We start from the raw sequence: 20315 nt of genomic DNA, 5'->3' as shown, positions 1-20315 counted from the left end.
TTTAGATTCTTACGACCATGCGACACCTAGTGGTAGAAACGTCGTTGCAAGGCAGACTGGCAGATATTAGACGTATAGATTGGTTGAGACGCCATTTTTCGGTTTTAGCTCCCCTGGCCAGCGCAAGGGCCAGCGTTGGGTGCTGTGATGAAAAAATGGCGTCTTGACCGATCCTGTTTTGTTTTTAATATTCGTAAGCAGGCCCTGCAGGCCGTTGAGTTTGCTAATATGGCGGATCGGCGGATGTATTGTTAAAAACACAAATTAAATTGTGCACTGCGAAGCATCATTTCTGTGTCATTATACGTCCTCAACTCTCAAAATTAACGCATTCTAGGCTGGCTCGGCATCGCGCCAATTAATACTGAAAATTTGAAGGTCTTGAACTACCCGTTTTTTCCTGAGAAGGTAAAATAACTTGGCGACGCGGTCATATTTAGTCCATACATTACCGGTCCAAATCAAAATGATACACAAATTTATAAAAATTTCTTCTTTTTCAGTTCAATTCGATCGTTCAGCTCTGCAAACTACTCTCAATCGAAAATTTGACTGCAACTGAAGATTTTGCTGCATCCGACAGAACTTTCACGGTTTGTTTTGAAAGGAGGAACTTTTTGAAAATTCTTTTTGAAAAGCAAGCAAAAAGATGACGGACGCCGGATTTTTTCGGGTAAGTGTTTTTTAGTTTGTAGATCACAGACTAAACCTTTATTTGATTCTTAATATGGATTAATAGCGAAATTGCTGATCTTGAAAATTAAGCGATTTTATACATAATAACAAAATAATAGTCGAATAATAATGTTGTATTAACTTAATTTCAGGGAACCTCTGCTGAGCAAGACAATCGATTTAGTGACAAGGAAAAAAAACTTCTAAAGCAAATGAAATTCGCAGACCACCTAAGCAAGAGAGTAATTAATAATAAAAAGCCACATTATTTGTGCCGACTAATACAAAATTTATGTGTAGGTGGACATTCTCAAAGTGAAAATTGACGTCATCAAACCGTGGATCACACAACGGATCACAGAACTCCTTGGTATGGAGGATGATGTTGTGGTGGAGTTTGTTTTCAATCAACTTGAAGATGAAAAAGTATGCAAGCCTTCCAAAATCATGTATTAATTATTTATTAACCATTGCTGAGTAATTTTTCAGAATCCTGATCCAAAGAAGATGCAGATTCTGTTGACGGGTTTTCTAAATGGTAAAAATGCTAGAATATTCATGTCTGAGCTTTGGGAGCTATTGCTGTCTGCTCAAGAAAGTGTCAGTGGCATTCCGGAAAAGTTCCTGGAACTAAAAAAGGAGGAGTTAAAGAAAAAAGTGGTAGGTTATTATAATAGATGCTACTTGCTTGGAATATTAAGCTACATTTTCGCAGGAGGAGCAAGAAAAGATCCATGAAACAATTAAAATGCAATTAGCGGAAAAAGAGAGACAAAGAGATGATGCCCGAAAAGAAACAGGCCACGATAGGTAAGAATTATTTATTAATTATAATCAAAGTCACAAAATTGCTTCTCATATATTAACATGCTTAAAACATTTGCTATTTATTTTTAAGAAAGTTATTGATAACCCATCCTATTTATTCTTATAGAGCGGGTCGGTCCAGGAGCAGGTCAAAGGGTAGATCTCGAAATTCACGGAGCAGATCAAGAGAAAAGAAGAGGTCAAGAAGCAGGTCGAGAGAAAAGAGGAAATCAAGAAGTAGGTCCAGAGGCAGAGATCGTGGGAGCACGCAAGGACGAAGCAAAAGGTTCTCTCGCAGCTCCTCGAAGGAACCTCTCAAGACACAAAACCAAGGCGAAGTTTCGGAAAGCTCAAAAAATAAAAAGAATTTGCCTGAAAAGGATGATACCACCAGTGAGCAAGCTAAAGACAGGTAAAGATTTAATTTTAAGCCAAAGAAAAGGCTGTTTAGCTATTATCATAAGGCATTAAATTCTGTGTCCAATTAATGGAGGGTAATTGTCATGAATTGAAATTTCCTGTTAAGTTGAAGGAAAAAATTCAGGATTGATTGATGGTAACTTGCGTTTGCAGAACAAATGATGTAAAAATCAAGGAAGAGACCAAGAGCACTGAAGCCGCAAAAGATGGTGACGTTCAGATTCAGAAATCGGAGCACAGTGTTCAGCGAAAGCGGCAGTACCGCAGGAACCGGGATTCAAGTTCCGGCTCAGATCAACCGACTGTAAGTGTCAAGTTAATCCTTTAAAGTTTATTTCTTATTTTTACTGATATAAATTGATCAAAGTTTTTTCACGTTGCAATTAATGTTTTATTGTGCAGTGGAAAAAATCAAGATCTCGAAGTCCTGATCGTCGTTATCGTGGTCGCATGCAAAGACGTCATGATGGACCTCATTCCAGAAACCGAGACCGTGAAAGGGATTATGGCAGGCAAGACTCGCGAAGGCAATTGCGAACTCCGCCTCGCCAGTCTCGTAACAGTCGACGGTCCATAAGCCCGAAACACAGAGATCGTGATTCCTATAGTGATAGGAAGGTAAATAAAAAACCTACATTTCTTAAAACAATTTCCTATATTTTCACTTTGTAGCAACATGATTCTCGACACGAGAGACGTAATTCCACTGAGCCTAATACGTCCAGAGATAAAAGAAGAGAAAGGTCAAGGGAAAGGAAGCGGTAATACTTTTTTGTACAATAATTTCCTATTTTTGTTTAATAGAAGCGCAGGTTATTAAATCAGGCATATTCATACAACACATTTTTATTTTATTCACATTTTATATATTAAGTCAAATAAAATTTAAAAACGAAAAGTTCACAATGTGATGAAACTGATGAAGTGGAATTTGTTCTTTATAATCTTTATATAATTCTTGAAAGAAAGAAAATTGTTGTAAGGAAACCATTTTTGAGGTTAATTGTTTTTAATTTGTGATTAGCATTAGGCATGGTTTTCGTGTGATTTGAGTAACATGTTTTATTTTTTTAAACAAGTCATTTCACACATTACTTTACTCTAATTGCAATCAATTTAAATCTCGCCACAGGAGTCCATCACAAGACTCTCCTAGGGCTACTAAACGGGCCGGAGACACGGACTCTTCTGATCATAATGGTGTGACAAAGCAAGAGCCAAAGAGAAGCAAGTCTCCTGAAAAAAGATCAGATGGATCCGAAGGTGCACCTCCAAAGTCCAGAAATAGGAGTTCGTCGGAATCTTCAGCAAAATGTGACAGCAAGTCACCTTCGCCTAAACGTAGATTGGCCAGCTCAAGTCCAGAGAAAGGCTCCCCAAAACCCACGGTATAAATACAAACTTTGACTCTTTATATAATAAAAAATAATAATATAACTGTAGGAAGACAAGCAGTACAGTTCCGACTCGGATTTTGAGAACGAGGCCCAAGTGAGCGGATCGGAGGGCCACGAGTCCGAGAAAAAGAGGAAGAAACACAAGAAGGAGAAGAAGCAGAAAAAAAGCAAAAGGAGTAAGAAAGAAAAAAAGAAAGAGAAGGGAGAGAAGGTATGAGAAAGTAAATTTGCCCTTGTTGCATTGAGATGAATCATAACAATTTGAATGCCAATAGGTATCAAGCGGTGAAGATTTGGAGAAGCAGCTGCGAGAGAGGGCACTAAAATCGATGAAGAAGGGTCACGACGACAACTGACGTACTTGCGGAACAATTTTTAACAAACATGAACTGCAATAAAAATGGTTTCCTCAATCAGTCTGTAGCTTAAATAAAACTATAATTCACTGCATTTAATTTTATCTGAATCATTTAAAATTCAATTATCTACAATTAATAATTTAAATTTTGCCTCTTGCATGGGTAGATTTAGTAAAAAATTATTGATGAATGTTAAAGTTTTTCTGTTCTCTTGTGGACATTATGCCTAAAATTTGTACTTTAAAATTAAAATCCAACAAAAATTTGTTGTCTCTAACGTTGCACATAAGGAATGGTAGGGAGAATAAATAATCACCAAGCTTGATAATTTAGGGGAAGGTTTCAAGTGATGTGTATGTAATTTCTATATAATTATACACACGCAATTATGATTTTTTCCTAGGGATGAGTCGCATCACATTTAACAAAAGTGGGCAGAATGGTTGAACCTTCTTGGGTTGAACTAAAGAAATCACCTCCCTCCCCCTCCACTCCATCGGAATTTCAAGGAAAGGGAACAGAAGAGGGATCATATTTTGCAAGTGCAAGCAGTTTTCGTTTTCAGGCGCTTCTCTTCAATCTCTTCAACTCTTCTTCAGTCAGTTCTCGAGCGTCACGCACGTTGTTTACGCTTTTTCACGCCTAAGCATTGCATTTTCGGATACATAATCGGCAATCAACACGTGTGGATGAGTTTTTTAGCCATAATTTAGGCGTCTCATCCTTATATACAAAAGTTTGCAAGCAGATCTTTCTGGTAAGTCAATTTTATTTTATTCATCCCCTCCAACACGTTATTTTCGTTTATTTTTATGCTCAGACTGGATCATTCTCATTGTCAGACTGGAGAAGAATAAAATCACATGAATTCACATGAACAATAAATTTAAATCATAGTGAATTATGTAACACGTTCGCCCTGAGCTGAGAGCTCCGTTTTGTTGCATAATTCGTCAAATTTTAAATTGCATTGCTGGTTTTTTCTGCACGAAAACGTCATGCCGCTCTGCTCTGGATGAACTACAAATCATATTTTTTGTTCATTAAAAAAACTTGCCCTGTAAAAATGAGCAAGATTTAACCAATATTCTTGCAGCAAACAAACCTATAGTGCAATTAATTCATTTTTCTTCTTCTTATAAATAACCCACTTTGATAAAAAAAATAGTTATTTTAAAGAAATTTTATGCACATCATTATATGAATGAAAATTACCTTGCACGAAGCCAATGAAATTAGATTGTTTTAAATTTCACTTGTTTGTAACATTTATTTATTTCTTTGAAATATATTGCAAACGTGTAGGAATTAGGCTTTCCAAATAGAAGAAAACGATTTAACTAAAATTTGATAATAGCTTATTTGATATATGTAATTTTTTTCTTTTTAAATACTTTTTTTATTCCATGGTTCTATTCAATTATTTTTTACTGCACAATCGGCCACCAGAATTTAAAATAAAGTTTATAATGAATGAGAATAATTTTCAACATAGAAAAATTAATTTTCGTAGACAACGTCTGGCTTGTAGTCCTGCTTGATAGCCTGAGAAAGGGATTCTGCATAAAGTTCCAAACGCTGGGTCATCTGAAAAAAGGCAGTTTTTTTTAAATTAATGGTTAAATGCGGGTTAAAAAATCTTTGACGAAAAAAGTACCCTGAATCCCCAACTGTCCTTTGTCTGTCTGCACAAGTTGAGGTCGACCTCCGTGACAAGGAGACCTTCCCTGGTCCTGGACAGTCCAGGAGTGCGACTACCGTCCGGAGCGGCCGCGTAGCTCGACCCGTAGAAGTGACCAAAGTCTTTGTGGGCCGGTTTGCCGTCGGCCGATGTGAACTCGTTCGGAAAATGCTCGGTGCCCACACGGTTGATGGCAAAAGTGAAGTAGCTGTTGGCGATCGCCGCGTTTCGCGCCTCAATCCCCCACAAGGGCTCGCTATGAAATCAAGTTTTTTTTAATAAAATTAATATACAATATGTATGTATAATATAATAAAACTATACAAGAAATAAAAAAAAATAGCAATTTAAGTTAATTAAATTTATTAAAGCCAAATTCTTAACAATGGAATCCTTGCAAAGGAAAATTAATGAATTTGAACTTTAAATTTTAATTTAATCCATAGACGGTTTGTTTGAACAAGGCATAAAGCACTCGTTCAGTTTTGGTTGAAAGAAATGTGGTACATACCTGAGCCCGCCGATAGTCGCAGAGGGGTTGAAAACAATCTCGGCGCCGTTCACACCATACATAAGCCAATTCTGCGGGTGGTGTCGCCCGTAGCAAATGTTGACCGCAATTTTACCAAACTTTGTCTGTGTTTACGTAGAAAAGTCAGAATAAGTAGTAATTTGTAATGAAAAATAAAATAATATAATAACAAATTAAATTCTATATAGTCACATTGTGATGTTATGACAAATAAAAAAAAAGACAAATGAAATTAGTGGGAATAATAAGACACTTTAAATTTGAAAATAGCTTTCTGCTCATGCAATGATTTTCATGTTTTGTTCATTGATCGTTTCCAAAAAAGAACTAAACAGAAAAAAAATATGTGTGCACATGATTTTAATTCATTAAACTTAAAAATGTACAATAAAATTCTAAAAAATTCATCACCATTGATCAGGTATTTTTTCTACATCAAAACATATATTTATTTATTTATTATTATTATTTTTTTTGTGATTGATGGATAATTTAAATTTCACTCACTTCGAACACTTTGTGGCCAGTGTTGCCCTCGATGTAATAGGTGGACTCGTTAAAGTCACCGACCCGCGGGATGTGGTTCTTGCGCGTCTTGCCGAGCACGTTGCCGTTGGCGCCGACGACGACGGTCGTGTTCCAAATGGTGTCCCCGTGAATTGTGTCCCTCTCCAGAATCGGTGACAAAATCACCATTCCGTGTTGCCGGGCCAACTGCAGCGCCAACCAATAAAGTAAACGAAAAAAGTCAACGCATAAGTCAAAAACAATCAAAAAAATAAATATCTTTTTTAAACCTTTTGAACGAATTGAGTAGTTGGTCCGGTTTCCGCGTCCTCGGCAAACTCACACCACGGTTGCTTCTCGCGAGTGCAGAACGCGAATGGCATGTCTAGGGATGGGGAATAGGGGATCAATTTTAATCCATTTTTCTAATTATAATACATTTTATGAAATTTATTCATATAGCCTAGATTCCATGTTAATGCCTTTATCTCTAGTTTAAATTATTTATTTTGAAATCACTTGATCTAAGTAATAACAATATAATAATTTTCATCCATTTTTAAGATCATCATTCAACTATTCCGCATATTTTCATTACTTTTTTCAAAATTAGCCAATGCAAAAGTGTTTATCTAACAATAAGCGAAAAATCACATAAATTTTATTACAATATTATGATACTTATATATCTCCTAAATTATTTTCTCAAGGCAATCAATAAGCATGTCTGCAGATTAATTTATGAAGTTGAGAGAGCTAGGCAATAAAAAATGAAAATAAAAAATATTTGGTTACTCACTCCATGCCTCCTGAAAGCAGAGGACGTTGACGCCGCACAGTGAGGCGGCCTCGACAATTGTGCCGACGCGCTCGAGAATCGCGTCGCGTTGGGCCTGGATGGGCGCCGTTGTCGGCAACACGATTTTATGCTGAATTATGCCCACGCGAACCAAACTGAATTTTAATTTGAATTTTTTTTAGTTTAAAATTAATACGAATTAAAAATATGCACGCTTATGTAACTCACCAAAATTCAGAAATTTTCTTGAAAATAATCGTTTATTGAAAAAAAGGTTTTTCAAAAATTAAATATAGAAATCCAACTTAAACTGACCCGTTGAAAAATTTGTTTTGGGTTTTATAGATGCTTGAATTAAATTGTAATTTATACCGTGGCTTCCTCAGCTCTTCTGGCGCCGCTGCAATCTTGAAGGCCTTCAACTCAAAATCTCCACTTTTTCGAAGCGCCTCTGCTGCCTTCGGGATGGGAATGCCTCTAGAAATGATTGACAAATTTTAAAATTCATAAATAATACAAATTAAAATGCAATCTATTTGATGAGGGAAACTAATAATTCCTAAAAGCAATCGCTCTTTTTTATTACCCCAGCAAATAAAATTCAACATCGCCCAACGAAGAATGAACCAAGTGAGACGGAACAAAGAGCGTAACTTTTCCGGAACGAGGTCTTTCCCTTTTTTGTCTGCTCTTGCCCAGTATATTAAATCGTCCCTTTTTCCCAAAGCACACAAATATACTCACTCGACCGGTTTGCCGAACAGGATTCTCTTCACCTCTGCCAGCTCGGGCGCGGGAATGTGTTTTTCCAAACAATCCTCCAAACTTTTAAATTCTCCGGAGGACATTATGGAAATGCAAGTTGTTGTGTTGCGACGACACTGGCCACTCGAGACAGAAAAAGAAAAGAAGAAGTTCGCTTCCACGAGATCCGATTCCTCCACTGCCGCAAAGAAAAAGAGGAGCGCTTTTTAGAGAGGCGCGCAGTTGGGCTCGCGAGGCATCTAACAAGATGCTAAGGCCGAGTAAACAACCTCTTTATCAATATGCACGTTAACCTTGACTTGACACTCGGCGGAAAAGTCAATTGAATTCGAGTATCTCGTATCTCATTCATTATGTCATAATAAAAAGCTATTAATGTCGCTTTAATTTAACTCTGTATAGAATAGGGCACACAGCATTGAATGTATTATTATTTAAAGATATAATTTTAAGTATTATAATTTGAAATTAAAATTATTTTTATGAAGATTCAAAATCTTCATTTATATATACTTTCTCAATTTAAATATATATGGACGCAGAAGAACTTCACAGTTTTCAATTGAAATTTTCAGAAAAAGATTTTATGCAATTTAAAAACAGAATGAAAATTTATGTAAAAATTCTCAAAATCGCTTTTATTTCTATTATTTTTTTATAGGAGAATAGGAAACTTTGAAATTTAGCTCAATTATTAAAAAAATTTAATTTCCATGTTTAAATCCACTTCATTAAAATAATTTCCGATGGGTTGCTGTTGCCACCTACAGGGCGTTTCGCGTACTAAATCAGTCTTTCGCGTTTCGCGTGCGTCCTTCCTTTTTAAAACATAAACACATTCCGACACCGTGTTACCGGCTTGATTTTGTTCGCTTTCTGAAGTTTATTGAATTCATCTGCAAACTGAAACCAGTCTAAAAATGGCTTCAGGAGGCTTGGAGTCTAAAATTGTGGAAGAAAAGTCCGAGCAGGAAAAGCCCGTGAACAGAGAAAAGGTGAGAAAAACGTTCTCTTCCTCACGTGGAAGTCGCTCGAAAATTGAATGATTCATGCTAAATCGTACTTTTCAGACTTGCCCTCTTCTCCTGCGGGTTTTCTGCAACACCGGCAGACACAACAGCATTCTGCAGTACTCCGCAGGGTCTGTTCCTGGCAATGAACTTCAGATTTACACATGGTAATAAAATTCACCTCAGCTCCTGCTCTTTGAGACAAAAACAAAAACACTTCATTTTTACGTTGTCTTCCAGGATGGACGCTACTCTGAGAGAACTGTCCAGCCTAGTGAAGGAAGTAAACCCAGATGCCAAGCGTAAGGGCACGACCTTGCATTTTGCCCTGGTCAGCCCTGACCCGACGAGACCAAACTCTCACCTGAGAGCCAGAGACTTGGGCGCCACCATCAGTGGACACAAAGGCCCCGACGACAGCAAAACCCTTGCCCAACTCAAGTGAGTTCAAAATATTGAAAGACCAAGATTTAAGTGTACACAAATTATAATTTATTGTCTTGTGATAAATTACTACAACTTTGTTAAACATTTAATTAAGTCCAACTAAAATCCACAATCTTCACAACCTGAACGTCGACTTCTTCCATTCCCAAACAAGCATTCACACAACCTTGTTGAACTCTAAACATTTTTTTTTTACAAATTGTTCATGTTGCTGCAGATTCCGAATTGGAGACTTCCTGGACATTGGCATCTTCCCGCCGTCTGAAACTATGGGCATGGATAGGATGGACCGGGTGGGCATGGAGCGCTCCATGCCGGACAGACTGGGCATGGAGAGGGGCAACATGGACAGGCGTCAGAACCGACGAGGACGCCCTTTCTGAATAATTTATAACTAACTTTGTAGATTTTAAGTCCTTTGTAATGTTCAAATCCTTTCAATTGTAATTTTGCAATGTTAAAATAAACTAAGAAGAGCTAAATGCAGAAAAAAAACACTTGTTTCGTTGGACGGCTCTCAAATGGCAGGGGCTGGATTATTAAAACTATATGCGAGGAAACTTTGGGCTTCATCACAACGGGAAAACACTCTTTTTTTACTAACGATCAGTTCAGGGCGAGTGCAAAGTAGGCAAAAATAGTCCACACTAGAGTCAATATAGCGACGGCACTGGAAAGCACAGGTAGCGGTTCATTCCACGGCCAGCCGTCGGACAGATGCAGGGGTCGGAGAACGTCCAGACCTGAGTTTAGGGCGCATGGAAGCTGGACGATAATGTCCTGACGTTGAACCTAATAATTAAATAATATTGTTATTAATTCAAATTAAACATTTAAAGGATGTAGTATTACAGAAAAATTATTCAATGATTCCAAAGAATAATAAAAATGTTTTTTTTATATATTTTTATTAAAAATATATAAAAAAAATGTTCCAATAAAATTTTTGAAGGAAAAATTTAATTACAATTAATTGTGTCAATTTTCCCTTTAATTTTGTGTACAATTGAAACAATACTTTTTAATTTTTAAATTGATAATGTTTGCTAAATTTGCTACCTGGACTGGTCTGCAGGTGACGGAGGTGACTTGCAGCAATTCAGGCCGCACCAGCGCGTCGAGCACCCAGCGAACAGGAGAGACAAACTGCATCCACGCCTGACCAAGGTCTTGCAGGTGCAGCGGATAGCCACAGGAGAAGAGCAACACCCAGTTGGTGCCCAGAGCCAAGGTACAGCCCATAATGGGGGATTTTGGGGTGAGTGCAAGGAAAAACTGCATCGCCGCGTGCGAACAGAGCGCGTACAGCATCGAAATGCCTGTCGAATTGACATTATTTTTAAATTTAATTTCGATAGAAAAACAGAATTTGATCACTTGCCTATATAAATGGAGAACAAGTCTGCCCGCGGGGGAGCAGTCACGCTGCCACTCATCGCGTAGGCGGGGGCGAAAAACGCCAGCGACAGACACAGCAAGGGAGGGATGTCAAGCAAAACCTGCAGAGTTGAAAATTATTTGCTTAAAATATTTACGATTATGCAAGAAAACTATTATTTTAATTTGATGCGACAAACTAAACTTTTAGTGAATTAAAAAAACTTTAATTAATTCAATAATTTTATTGATAAAATAATGGCTTGCCTTGCAAAGAGCCTGCACCGGTTGCCAGATGCAGTTTTTGTCGTTGGGTCGTTTGGCCAGCGCCGTCCAGAAGCTCAAAGGGATGTTCCACATTCCCATCATGACCACGTAAAAACTGAGCCAGTCGGGCAGGGAGTCCTGGGAGGCCGCGGGGTTTCGCAGGTCCCAGAAAATGGCACCGATCGCCACGGACAGGGCGGCGCACAGCAGCAGGTTGTGTGAAAAACGCACCAGACACAGCGGCCAGCGCAGAATCAAACCGCGTCTTTCAAAAGAAAGAAAAAATGTTTTGTAATATTGCATTATTTTAGGATAAAATCTTATTACAAAAGGAGTGCCCAGATTTGAAGAAAGAATCCGGGTGGTTTCGAGACCGAGGGTGGTTCAAGGGGTGGTCCTGGATCTGACAAAGGCGGTTGGCGATTCGCAAAAACTTCGGTCAATTGCTGGATCCGCTGACTCGACTCGAGCATTGCTTCGGCTGACAAATCGTCCAGTGTAACCAAGTCGACTAGAAACAATTTTTTTTAGGAAAGATCAAATTATAAAAAAAAAATTGTAAATTGCAAAATTGAAAACTCACTGTAATAATCCGAGGGGTTTTTGAATGCGGGGCAGGGGTACTCGATGTGCTCAAAATAGGGCAGCATTTCTGTTCGGCGGCCAGAGAAGGCCAGACGGCCGGCGCAGAGAAGTGTGACCCTGCTCAGCATGCTGAATATTTCAAAAGTGAGTGGATGGATGGTGAGGAAGACGATGCGCGGACCCGCCGAGGCCCATTGCCGCAGAAACTCGAGCAGGAAAAAGGTGTCAAAAATGTCCATGTTGCGCGACGGGTCGTCCAGCGCGATCATGTCGCATCCCTTTAAATTTTAATTTAAAATGTATTCAACGGTATTGAATTGACAAAAAATTTAAGCTAATCCAAAAATTATTATTAAGTATAAAAAGTCCTACCTGCAGCAATGCACACGCAAGTTGCAAACGTATCCGTTCTGAGTGAGTTAAAGCGCCGATACGAGTATTTCGAACTTGACTCAGGCCCAGTTGAGATAATAGAGCCTCAACCTGTAAACACAATGAAGTTTTCTGAAATTAAAAATAAATATTTTTTGAATGAGGAAAAAAATAATATGTTGAATTGATAAGTTTAAGAATTTAATTTAAGTCCTCTCTGCATATTCTTAATCATATTGTATTTTTTTAAATTCAATTTTCATTTAATTTTTCCAATATATCAGAAAAATAACAGTTCTTGAAAAAGAATCGAATAAAAAATAAAACAGACAATTTTTTTACAATAACATTTTTCTGCTAACAATTTAAGGAAAAAAGTGCTGGAATATTTAAAGATTATTGTGAATTTTTACCTCTGCTCTTCTCACTTTGGCGTTGGGCGCGTTGCTGAGCCACGAGTGGAACCTGAGCGTCTGCTTGGCCGTCAGACTGGCGTCAAAGTTTTCGCACTCCCTTTTCACAACACTGAAATGTTTTTTGAGCGCCCGCGGCCTGACGTAGCGCCCGTTGAGCCAGACCTCGCCTTTGGTCGCCCGCAGCCGGCCCGAGATGATATCGAGCAGCGCGCCTCCTTCCGTTCCTAAATTAATGGTAAAACAATAAGCACTTAATGAAAGGACAATAAAAGCCGGATTTGCGTACTCGAGGTGGCCATAATTCCCAGCATGTCTCCGCCGCGGGCCTCCAAGTTTATCGTCTCCAAAACTCGGCTCGGCCCTTTTTCGTAGTGCACGTTGCGCAGCTGGAAGTTGGGCAGACTTTTGTGCACGGTCCTGCGCTTCGGCCGCAACTCGGACATGGACAGCAAGTTGGCCTCGCTGGCGCTGCGCAGCGGCTGGTTGCTCATCACGTTGAGCGCCGTCTCGCTCCGGCTGCGCAAAACGCCGCCGCCTCCGCCGCCACCCTTGGGGGCGCGCGGCGAGCCGTCGTCGCTCGAGTCGTAGCCGCTCGAGTTGTCCCTCCGGACGGGCGGAAAAACGCGCGGCAGACCAAACTTGAGGTAGGTGTACATGTTGCCCGTCAGCTCGCTCTTCGGTCCGTAGCGGGGGTGCCGCAAAATGGACCGAACCTTGCAAGGAAAATAAAGAAATGAGGTGAAACTGTTACAAGTGCCTAAAAAAAGAATGATAAGTTTTGGATGTAATTATGCAAGAAACAATACAAAATAAATAACCAATCAAATTTTTTTGCTACTTATGAAAGCCAAAGGCAGCTTAATCAACCTTGATTTTATGATTTATAAATATAATTTTTCTTCAGTGAACCATTAAAAATTGCAAGAATGTCACAACTTGAACGTTAATATAAATATAGGCAAGATGAAAATATTAAGAAATATAACAAATCTAAAAATTCTTCAAAATTAAGATGAATTTTTTATACAAATTTAAGCAGTAGAAGTTCACGATTGAGGGTTGATTCATGGTGATTTGAATTTAAAATTCGGCCATTCCTCGATGGGTTTTTGTGAGTTTCTACTTTTTTTCTTAAACAATTAATTAAATGTGTCTATAATACATGGTTAATCCGATTCCTTGGGAAACATATAGAAAGACGAAATAGGAAGAACACTTTTTTTCAGATCCTTTTTTTTTAGACATTTAAATATGCATTTTTTTTTAACAGCAAACTTTGATTTCTACTATCTTCGTCACAATCCTTAAAAAAAGAATTAAAATCAGTCTGAAATTAAACGATTTTGTTTTTTTAAATTCCCTGAAATTTGAACATCAACCAGAGAGTGATCAGTGGGCAAACGAACTTAGCAATTAAGCACAACCGTTCCATAACAGATGAAATTCGATGGGCTTCTTTATTGTCCTTAGAAATCAAAGGAATTTTTATTGCGCACATTAGTACTGTGCAATTACTGCGCTCTGGCCCGGAGGCGAGAAAATCACTGAACTGTACACCGAATTCTTCCACCAGCAGAGATGATTTCTTCTTGTCAAAAATTCGAAGTGATTAAATTATAAGTTTTAAACGCATATTAAATTGAATCGTAGCCAATTTGGAGCGGACTGGTCTCAAATAACAGCTTCTAGGTGGAGAAAATTAATCTAATTAGACGTGCCGGGAGAACAGAAGCTGCTCCGGAAAAGGCGGCGGCACGCATGAGTTGGGCAACGACAACACACTTGTTACTCTCTCCTATACATACTTGTCGCGTTGAATGCACAACTTTGCCTATCACCGTATAATATCTGCGGCGTGCCTGTTGTAAACCCTTTCTAATGAAATTATAGCCGAGAGCTTCAGGCAATTCAGCCGCTGATAAGCTAATTGCAGTCGAAATCTGTGAATAATTCACTCCTCACCCCTAATTATTACCCACGCTCACTTTGGCCGAGAGAGCTTAGCATTCCAAACTCTCAAATTTCGCAAAAGTTGGGGGTGCAAATTCCAAAAGTTGTGTTGATACTCACTGTCGATTCTCTGAGCTGGAAGTTTCCGTAGGGCAGAGGGCTTTTCTCGCCCGCTCCCAGGGCCGAGTCGGCGAAGTCCGAGTTGAGGTTTTGTCTGTAAATGGACCACGCGTGCAGATCCTCCGAAGCGAGCTCGTGGAGCCGCGGCTCGTTGAGGGACGGCACCGAATAGCGTCTTTCGTTCATCCTGCCCTGCAAGTTCAACACGCCCTTGAATGAATTATTTCCGAAACGCGAACACTGCGAGCACACCCGAACTCCAAGCTGTGCTCTCGCGGATATTCAAATTAAATTACGCTCGGAGGAGGAGGAAGGGCGCAGGAAATGCTCGGGCGGGTGTTATTAGCCGCCTAATTACATATTCCGCACTGGTCGCTCTCCTTAATTTAACAACAATGCCGCAGAGCAGTAAATTCCACAGGTATGAGCGGGCGCGCTAATCGCCCCCGATCTTCAAGTTTAAAATATAATTTTCCCGTCCGAGAGAAACAAAGAACGGGGTGTCCGCAATTGTCTTGAGAATGGTGACCTTGTCAAAAACTGGGTGGGCCCATTTGATGTCGCGAATGCAATAAATACCTGGGTTTTGTTAGCATCGCTCTGCCTCCATGACTCTCTTGCTTGATCGCAGTCGGATGGACCCGTCAGGGTAGAATGCCTCTCGCTCTAGTGGAAGGGACCTAAACTAAAGTTGCAGTGACGTGTGTTCCATACCCTGGGCGTGAGTTAAAAACCTCTCCTTTACCTGCCTGCGCGTTGTTGTTTTCCTCGCTCGCTGCTCGGCCGCAGTGGACCTGAAAAAAAACACAGCTCTCTCGTCAAAAATAAAATGCACTGCTGCCTTTGAGAATTTCAATTTTTCGACCAGCAACAGGTGCTAATGAAGATGTCCGCTCGACACCAGCCGTCTGTGCTCGAGCTCTGCAACATCTTCCACACCGGACAGGCGAGTAACAAGTTTTCGAATCGAAATTTATTGCACTTCAAAAGTCGGCCCCCGAGGAATCTATCGCGTGAGTTATGCTCAGACGCGCATCGAGACCTTGGCTGGCTTTTGAACTTTTGACGGATGTTCCACGAAAATTAATTCGCCCTGTCGCAACAGGTGGAGAGCGGCGGCTGTCTGAAGAGGCTCAGCGGCAGGGTGCGCAGCGGCCTGGTGCTCAAGGACGTCTCCATGGTGGTGCACTCTGGAGAGCTCCTGGCAGTTTTAGGATCTAAAGGTGAAATCCAAGATAATTATTTCCATATATTAAATATTATCAAAAACAATTATAAAAAATCAGCTTTAAAAATATTCAAACTTGTACCTAATCAAATTATTTTTTCATAAAAAAAATGAACTTAATAATTATTTTTATTATATTTTACATTAAATAATTTTTTAAAAGCATGAAATTATAGAGATATTTAAATTATAATTGTAACATTTGAACTAAAAATCATATACGGTGGTTTGGGTCTTTTTGATCTCTGAAGTTTTAGCAAAATTCTTGCTAGTGGTGGTGCCGTTTCGTCCAAAAATTCCTTTTTTTTAGTTTTAATTTGTTCAAGAATTGAATTGGAACAATTTATTATAACAATATGGACAAAGAAACAACAACAAAATGACATACATATGATATAATTTCATCGCATATAATCTTGTAAAGTTCTTTACAAAGTTATGTATCATTATTTGAAATCTACTGCTCCGTTTTTTCACAAAACCAATTTAATTCATTTGATTTGAATGTGTTGAAGGCAGTGGAAAACGGGCCCTACTCGATGTCATCTCAGGACGGGCCCAGGGCGCCACTAGAGGCCAAGTGCTTTTAAACGGCACGCCGCTCGGTGCTTCAGATTTTCAAAAGTGCGGCGCCTATGTGGGCAAGCGAAACGATCTTTTGACAGGGCTGACCACCGAACAAACTCTGCTCTACTCTGCTGCGCTCGAATTGGGCTCCAAGGTACGTTAGTTATGCAAATGGAAAAAAAAAATGTGCAAATCCGCCAACAAACAACCGTCCGTACTCACCGCCGGCCCCGCGTGAGCTGTTTGCATTTTGAGTTTGCTCTCAGTTTAAACATCATTTGCATGCATGCGAGAATTATTGATTCGGGCAGCTTTTCGATAAACAATGTTTGCGACATAATAATTATTTTGCTTCCTCCCAACACACGAGCGTGTCATTGTTTTGGTTGCATAATGAGTTGCCGAGCTCGATCCCACGACATTTTTCATGAATTTTTCGTTTAAAATTTATCATTAAAAACAGTTACATTTGCGAGTTCCTTTATAATCTGAGAAAAATAAAACAATGTAAATTATTTTATTTGCGTAGAGAAGAATTTAAAAATAATTTTTGGAGAGAAATTCTGTAATTGAAAATCTAGTAATTTAAAATAATAAATTCTAAAAGTAAAAATTCTAATAATCTGTTTTTTCGTAATAACTTAAAAAAAAATATGTTTGATATTTTGATCGCTCATTTTGTAAAAAAAAGAAATTTTATTATAATCGCGTTAATGTTTTATTTTTAAATTAAAACAATTTCTTTTTAAAATTAAAATTGTCACTTTATGAATTTTCATTTCATTTACCATGTGTTTTTATTATTGTAATGGAGAGGGGCAAATATTTCATTAAGAGTAAATCTTTTTAGGTGTCCAATTACGTGCGTCGGGCTCGAGTGAAGCAGGTGCTGGCCGATTTGGCTCTGACGCACGTCGCGTATCGCGGCGTCGACGGACTCGACGACAGCGAGTACCGGCGGCTGGTGATAGGCGTGCAGATCATCAAGGACCCCAGTGAGTATTTTTCACTGCGGATTGAAGTGAGTGGATTTTTCACACGTGGCTTTGCAGTTATTCTGCTGCTCGATGAACCGACGGCCGGTCTGTCGCCGCTTCACGCCTACTTGGTTTTATCAATGCTTGCAAATCACGCGCGCAACTGCGGCCGCATCGTCATCCTCTCGATGGAGCGACCCCGCTCGGACGTCTTCCCCTTTCTGGATCGCGTGTCCATCCTGTGCCTGGGCGACGTCGTCTACGCCGGCCGCACCACCCTGCTGCTCGACTACTTCCAGCGGATCGGCTTCCCCTGCTCCGAACTCGAGAATCCCCTCATGTACTATTGTGAGTCGACACGAATGCGTGAAAAATTAACATTCATATTTCTGCTTTTCTTCAGTATGTCTTTCGACCGTGGACCGACGCTCAAGGGATCTCTTTATGGACTCGACCCAGCAAATTGCTTCGCTTGTTGAGAAATTCAAAATCCAAGGGAGCGCTTATTCTCATGACATAGCTGGTGTGCCTCTGTCTCCAGAGAGAGGCCACAAACTGCCTCTCTGCGTTTTGGGGCAGCCGGGCGCGCTGAAAAAATTCTGGGCCCTCTTTTGGTGCGTACTCTAATTATTTCTTCTTGTTCTCAAATGCAAATTTTTCTTTACCACATAATTTTGCAGTTTTTTTTTGTGGTACAAATTTTGTCTACGCGTTAAAAAAAATAGATAATATGAAATTTCTCACAAGAATAACAATAGAAGCATCTCCAGCTTTTTAAACCTGTTTTTTGAGGCAAAGAGAGTTGTCAAACTAAATGAAGTGTTTTGATGTATTAAACCTCCCTCCATACTCGACGGAGGTGATCAAACCGCTTCCACTGTCAAACGAGAACATTTTGATGGATCGCCCCGAATTATCCGCTCAATATGCGCCCATTTCAGTCGGCAGACGGCAACCACGTTCAATCTTCGACTCACAGGGCTGAGGTCTTTGTTCCTGCAGCTGTTCCTGCTGCCTATTGTGTGCGCCTCCACAATGCAGAGCTTTTCAACTTTACTGGTAATTAAACCACACCCTGTTTCACCGTCGCGCGGCAATTTACAGTCTGCTTATTCTTTCCGCAGGACTACCAGCGCTCGTACCCGAGCGTGAGCGCTCTCTGCTTCATAATACTCGCCGTCGCCTACTACAACTCCACACTCGTCACTTGCCTGCTCTGTAAGTTTACCTACCGTGCAACTGCATAATTAATCGCATTTGCACGGACCGGTTGTAATATTTATGCTAATCGCAGATCCGGAGCTGCGGACGCGTTTCTATCAGGAAAAAAGGGACGGATTGTACTCGGGATCGCAGCTCGTCGTCTCCAGCACGCTGCTCGGGCTGCCCCTGAGCGCCGCCTCGGCCGCCCTCGCCGCCGGATTAATTGTCATGTAAGGCGCGATGATTCTCCGCTGCAACCGCCAATTTAATTTGGGTAATGCGCCCCCATTAGCTTGACAGGTTACCAGTACAAAATCTGGCTGGTGCTGTTTGGAGCGATCCTGGCTACAATTTTGGCCGTCGAGCAGCAAACTAAGGCCATTCTCGTCTACCTGCAAGACAGCCTCACCGCGTTCCTCTGCAGCACCTTGGTTTTCTCCTTGGCTTTAATACTCTCTTCCGGCACTTTAAGGTATATTGAGCACTCAAGAGATTTATAGGCACTTCTCCCTGATCTCCGTTAGTAAACCGTATTAGATTTTATTGCGGTGGAACTTGTAAATTTTCCCCAATTAATTTTTTTTTTTCAAAAATATAAATATATTTAAGAAATTTTAATATAATAGAATCCTTTTTATTTGTATTGTGGTGTGATACTACAAAAAAAAACTTTTAAAAAGCGAACAAAAATTAGACTTCATATAAAAAATCAAACGTTTAAAGAGGTAAAATTTTGTATGCCAAGCAAAAATTGGCTTTTTTTTGCACTTTCTTCCGGAGATAAACGTGAATATTTTTTTAACATAAAAGAAAATGACAGAGCTGCAATAATGATTTTTATGAGCACTTGAGGTCAGATTGACGAAATTTACCTCTGGCGGTGCGGCTCCTTTTTCGCTGACTTTAAAAATAACACAGTCTGCCTACCTAAATCGTTCGGCTTTAAGCGCGCAGGTTCATTTCGGTAAAAGGCCGACGGGGCAATTTTCAAGTAGCTCCAAACTACTTTTATCAAAGTTAATTTAAAAATGCTCTTTCTCTCTCGTTCCATGTGCGGCAGGGCGCAAGGTGGCATGCCGGGCTGGCTGCAGTTTTTGACGACCATCGCGCAACCTCATTACACTTCAACGGCTCTCCATCAAGCGTTGCTTGCAGACAGCATCGCCGCGCCGCACAACGCGACTCTCACTTGTCCCGTTTTCAATAGTCCCGAGTGCAGATTCAAGGACGGAATGGATTTTTATACGGAGAGATTAGGTCCTGATATTGGGTACTCGCAGGCGGTGGCCTTTTTGTTCCCTCTCGCCGGATTTATATTCAATTTAATTTTATATTCATTGCCTCTGCCAGAATACATTAAGCAGAAGCAAAGGGAGTAGTAGAGAGGCGCGTAGCCTTTTAATGGGGCCAAAGAGAGCGAAAGTAATGTATTTTGAATGATATTAAAGTTGACAAATAAATATTTTATTTATGTAACATACGTAGGAGGTAGTATAATACTTGACTGGGATGTTTGATTATTCATCATCCTTTTGTGTGCTATATATGAAAGCAACTAAGCCATGATAATGCAACACATGATGATATTTTATTTCGCAATAAAGCTGAATTACTCGAGCTATGTTGGATGGTTTAATTTTTCATCACACAAACCGGGCAGATCTGGGTTCGGAATTTCGGGACAATCAGTTTCTTTTCCTCGTTTCGCCCTTTATGGATGCGTACTTAAGAAGATTACTTCTTGCGAATCGCCGCCGCTACTCCCATGGTGATCGGAAAGGAGGAATCTCTTTGGTATTCACCGAGCCGCGATAGAGAAATCCACGCGCGTCAAGAAAAATTGTTTCCATATAT

The 20315-nt window shown here is 39.9% G+C and overlaps 5 protein-coding genes across 10 annotated transcripts; 3 read left to right on the top strand and 2 right to left on the bottom strand.

Annotated features, from left to right (window-relative positions):
* Window positions 1–210: 210 nt before the first annotated feature.
* Window positions 211–3763, top strand: LOC132201591 (serine/arginine repetitive matrix protein 1). Of its 2 annotated transcripts, none has more exons than XM_059627854.1 (13): window positions 211–408; window positions 504–673; window positions 828–917; window positions 976–1101; window positions 1165–1335; window positions 1391–1485; window positions 1610–1894; window positions 2056–2206; window positions 2305–2520; window positions 2575–2663; window positions 3035–3290; window positions 3346–3510; window positions 3575–3763. In XM_059627854.1, exons 2-13 carry the CDS (start codon window positions 650–652, stop codon window positions 3653–3655), a joined length of 1749 nt encoding a protein of 582 aa, XP_059483837.1. In that variant the 5' UTR covers window positions 211–408; window positions 504–649; the 3' UTR covers window positions 3656–3763. The 2 variants fall into 2 exon arrangements, with proteins under 2 accessions (XP_059483837.1, XP_059483847.1); XM_059627864.1 differs by having other exon boundaries at window positions 3346–3520; window positions 3575–3604.
* Window positions 3764–4255: 492 nt separating this feature from the next.
* Window positions 4256–20076, top strand: LOC132201577 (ATP-binding cassette sub-family G member 5). 2 transcript variants are annotated; one of them, XM_059627832.1, is made up of 12 exons: window positions 4256–4415; window positions 10475–15432; window positions 15592–15709; window positions 16230–16435; window positions 17132–17276; window positions 17334–17606; window positions 17662–17872; window positions 18200–18317; window positions 18383–18476; window positions 18553–18691; window positions 18754–18933; window positions 19522–20076. In XM_059627832.1, exons 2-12 carry the CDS (start codon window positions 15367–15369, stop codon window positions 19838–19840), a joined length of 1869 nt encoding a protein of 622 aa, XP_059483815.1. In that variant the 5' UTR covers window positions 4256–4415; window positions 10475–15366; the 3' UTR covers window positions 19841–20076. The 2 variants fall into 2 exon arrangements, with proteins under 2 accessions (XP_059483815.1, XP_059483824.1); XM_059627841.1 differs by lacking the exon at window positions 4256–4415 and adding an exon at window positions 8184–8202.
* On the bottom strand, window positions 4928–8191 carry LOC132201661 (beta-ureidopropionase). The gene is made up of 8 exons (XM_059628009.1): window positions 7922–8191; window positions 7550–7654; window positions 7178–7332; window positions 6669–6763; window positions 6379–6585; window positions 5851–5975; window positions 5316–5595; window positions 4928–5245 (listed from the first exon to the last, which is right to left on the bottom strand). The coding sequence occupies exons 1-8, from the start codon at window positions 8023–8025 to the stop codon at window positions 5159–5161; spliced, it is 1158 nt and encodes a 385-aa protein (XP_059483992.1). The 5' UTR covers window positions 8026–8191; the 3' UTR covers window positions 4928–5158.
* LOC132201666 (histone deacetylase complex subunit SAP18) lies at window positions 8744–9897 on the top strand. The gene is made up of 4 exons (XM_059628022.1): window positions 8744–8937; window positions 9013–9119; window positions 9193–9393; window positions 9617–9897. The coding sequence occupies exons 1-4, from the start codon at window positions 8863–8865 to the stop codon at window positions 9780–9782; spliced, it is 549 nt and encodes a 182-aa protein (XP_059484005.1). The 5' UTR covers window positions 8744–8862; the 3' UTR covers window positions 9783–9897.
* LOC132201558 (ATP-binding cassette sub-family G member 8) lies at window positions 9428–15684 on the bottom strand. 4 transcript variants are annotated; one of them, XM_059627810.1, is made up of 12 exons: window positions 15221–15684; window positions 15066–15166; window positions 14487–14678; window positions 12703–13129; window positions 12414–12640; window positions 12001–12111; window positions 11627–11906; window positions 11371–11554; window positions 11044–11308; window positions 10781–10898; window positions 10459–10718; window positions 9428–10191 (listed from the first exon to the last, which is right to left on the bottom strand). In XM_059627810.1, the coding sequence occupies exons 3-12, from the start codon at window positions 14670–14672 to the stop codon at window positions 10006–10008; spliced, it is 2244 nt and encodes a 747-aa protein (XP_059483793.1). In that variant the 5' UTR covers window positions 14673–14678; window positions 15066–15166; window positions 15221–15684; the 3' UTR covers window positions 9428–10005. The 4 variants fall into 4 exon arrangements, with proteins under 4 accessions (XP_059483793.1, XP_059483802.1, XP_059483785.1 ...); XM_059627819.1 differs by having other exon boundaries at window positions 15066–15171; window positions 15232–15684; XM_059627802.1 differs by having other exon boundaries at window positions 15232–15684.
* Window positions 20077–20315: the final 239 nt, after the last annotated feature.

Source organism: Neocloeon triangulifer, unplaced genomic scaffold (genome assembly GCF_031216515.1).
Source record: "Neocloeon triangulifer isolate White Clay Creek 2 clone unplaced genomic scaffold, ASM3121651v1 ptg000001l, whole genome shotgun sequence".
Lineage (NCBI taxonomy): Eukaryota > Metazoa > Arthropoda > Insecta > Ephemeroptera > Baetidae > Neocloeon > Neocloeon triangulifer.
The sequence above is the reverse complement of the archived record's forward strand: the minus strand, read 5'-3'. Positions and strand labels throughout refer to the sequence as shown.

Bases quoted from the DNA above. Each gene is read 5' to 3' on its own strand.
- LOC132201558 (XM_059627794.1), bottom strand. From the start codon at position 14,672: ATGAACGAAAGACGCTATTCGGTGCCGTCCCTCAACGAGCCGCGGCTC. The intron at 11,309-11,370 runs GTAATAAGATTT...TTCTTTTGAAAG, and splicing joins CAAATCTGGGCACTCCTTTT to ACGCGGTTTGATTCTGCGCT. The intron at 10,719-10,780 runs GCAAGTGATCAA...TCAATTCGACAG, and splicing joins CTTGTTCTCCATTTATATAG to GCATTTCGATGCTGTACGCG.
- LOC132201577 (XM_059627832.1), top strand. From the start codon at position 15,367: ATGAAGATGTCCGCTCGACACCAGCCGTCTGTGCTCGAGCTCTGCAAC. The intron at 15,433-15,591 runs GCGAGTAACAAG...CTGTCGCAACAG, and splicing joins ACATCTTCCACACCGGACAG to GTGGAGAGCGGCGGCTGTCT. The intron at 18,477-18,552 runs GTAAGTTTACCT...TGCTAATCGCAG, and splicing joins ACTCGTCACTTGCCTGCTCT to ATCCGGAGCTGCGGACGCGT.
- LOC132201666 (XM_059628022.1), top strand. From the start codon at position 8,863: ATGGCTTCAGGAGGCTTGGAGTCTAAAATTGTGGAAGAAAAGTCCGAG. The intron at 8,938-9,012 runs GTGAGAAAAACG...CGTACTTTTCAG, and splicing joins AGCCCGTGAACAGAGAAAAG to ACTTGCCCTCTTCTCCTGCG. The intron at 9,120-9,192 runs GTAATAAAATTC...GTTGTCTTCCAG, and splicing joins GAACTTCAGATTTACACATG to GATGGACGCTACTCTGAGAG.
- LOC132201661 (XM_059628009.1), bottom strand. From the start codon at position 8,025: ATGTCCTCCGGAGAATTTAAAAGTTTGGAGGATTGTTTGGAAAAACAC. The intron at 5,596-5,850 runs GTATGTACCACA...TTGATTTCATAG, and splicing joins GCGACTATCGGCGGGCTCAG to CGAGCCCTTGTGGGGGATTG. The intron at 5,246-5,315 runs GTACTTTTTTCG...GCCTTTTTTCAG, and splicing joins AGGACAGTTGGGGATTCAGG to ATGACCCAGCGTTTGGAACT.
- LOC132201591 (XM_059627854.1), top strand. From the start codon at position 650: ATGACGGACGCCGGATTTTTTCGG. The intron at 1,895-2,055 runs GTAAAGATTTAA...TTGCGTTTGCAG, and splicing joins AGTGAGCAAGCTAAAGACAG to AACAAATGATGTAAAAATCA. The intron at 3,511-3,574 runs GTATGAGAAAGT...GAATGCCAATAG, and splicing joins AGAAAGAGAAGGGAGAGAAG to GTATCAAGCGGTGAAGATTT.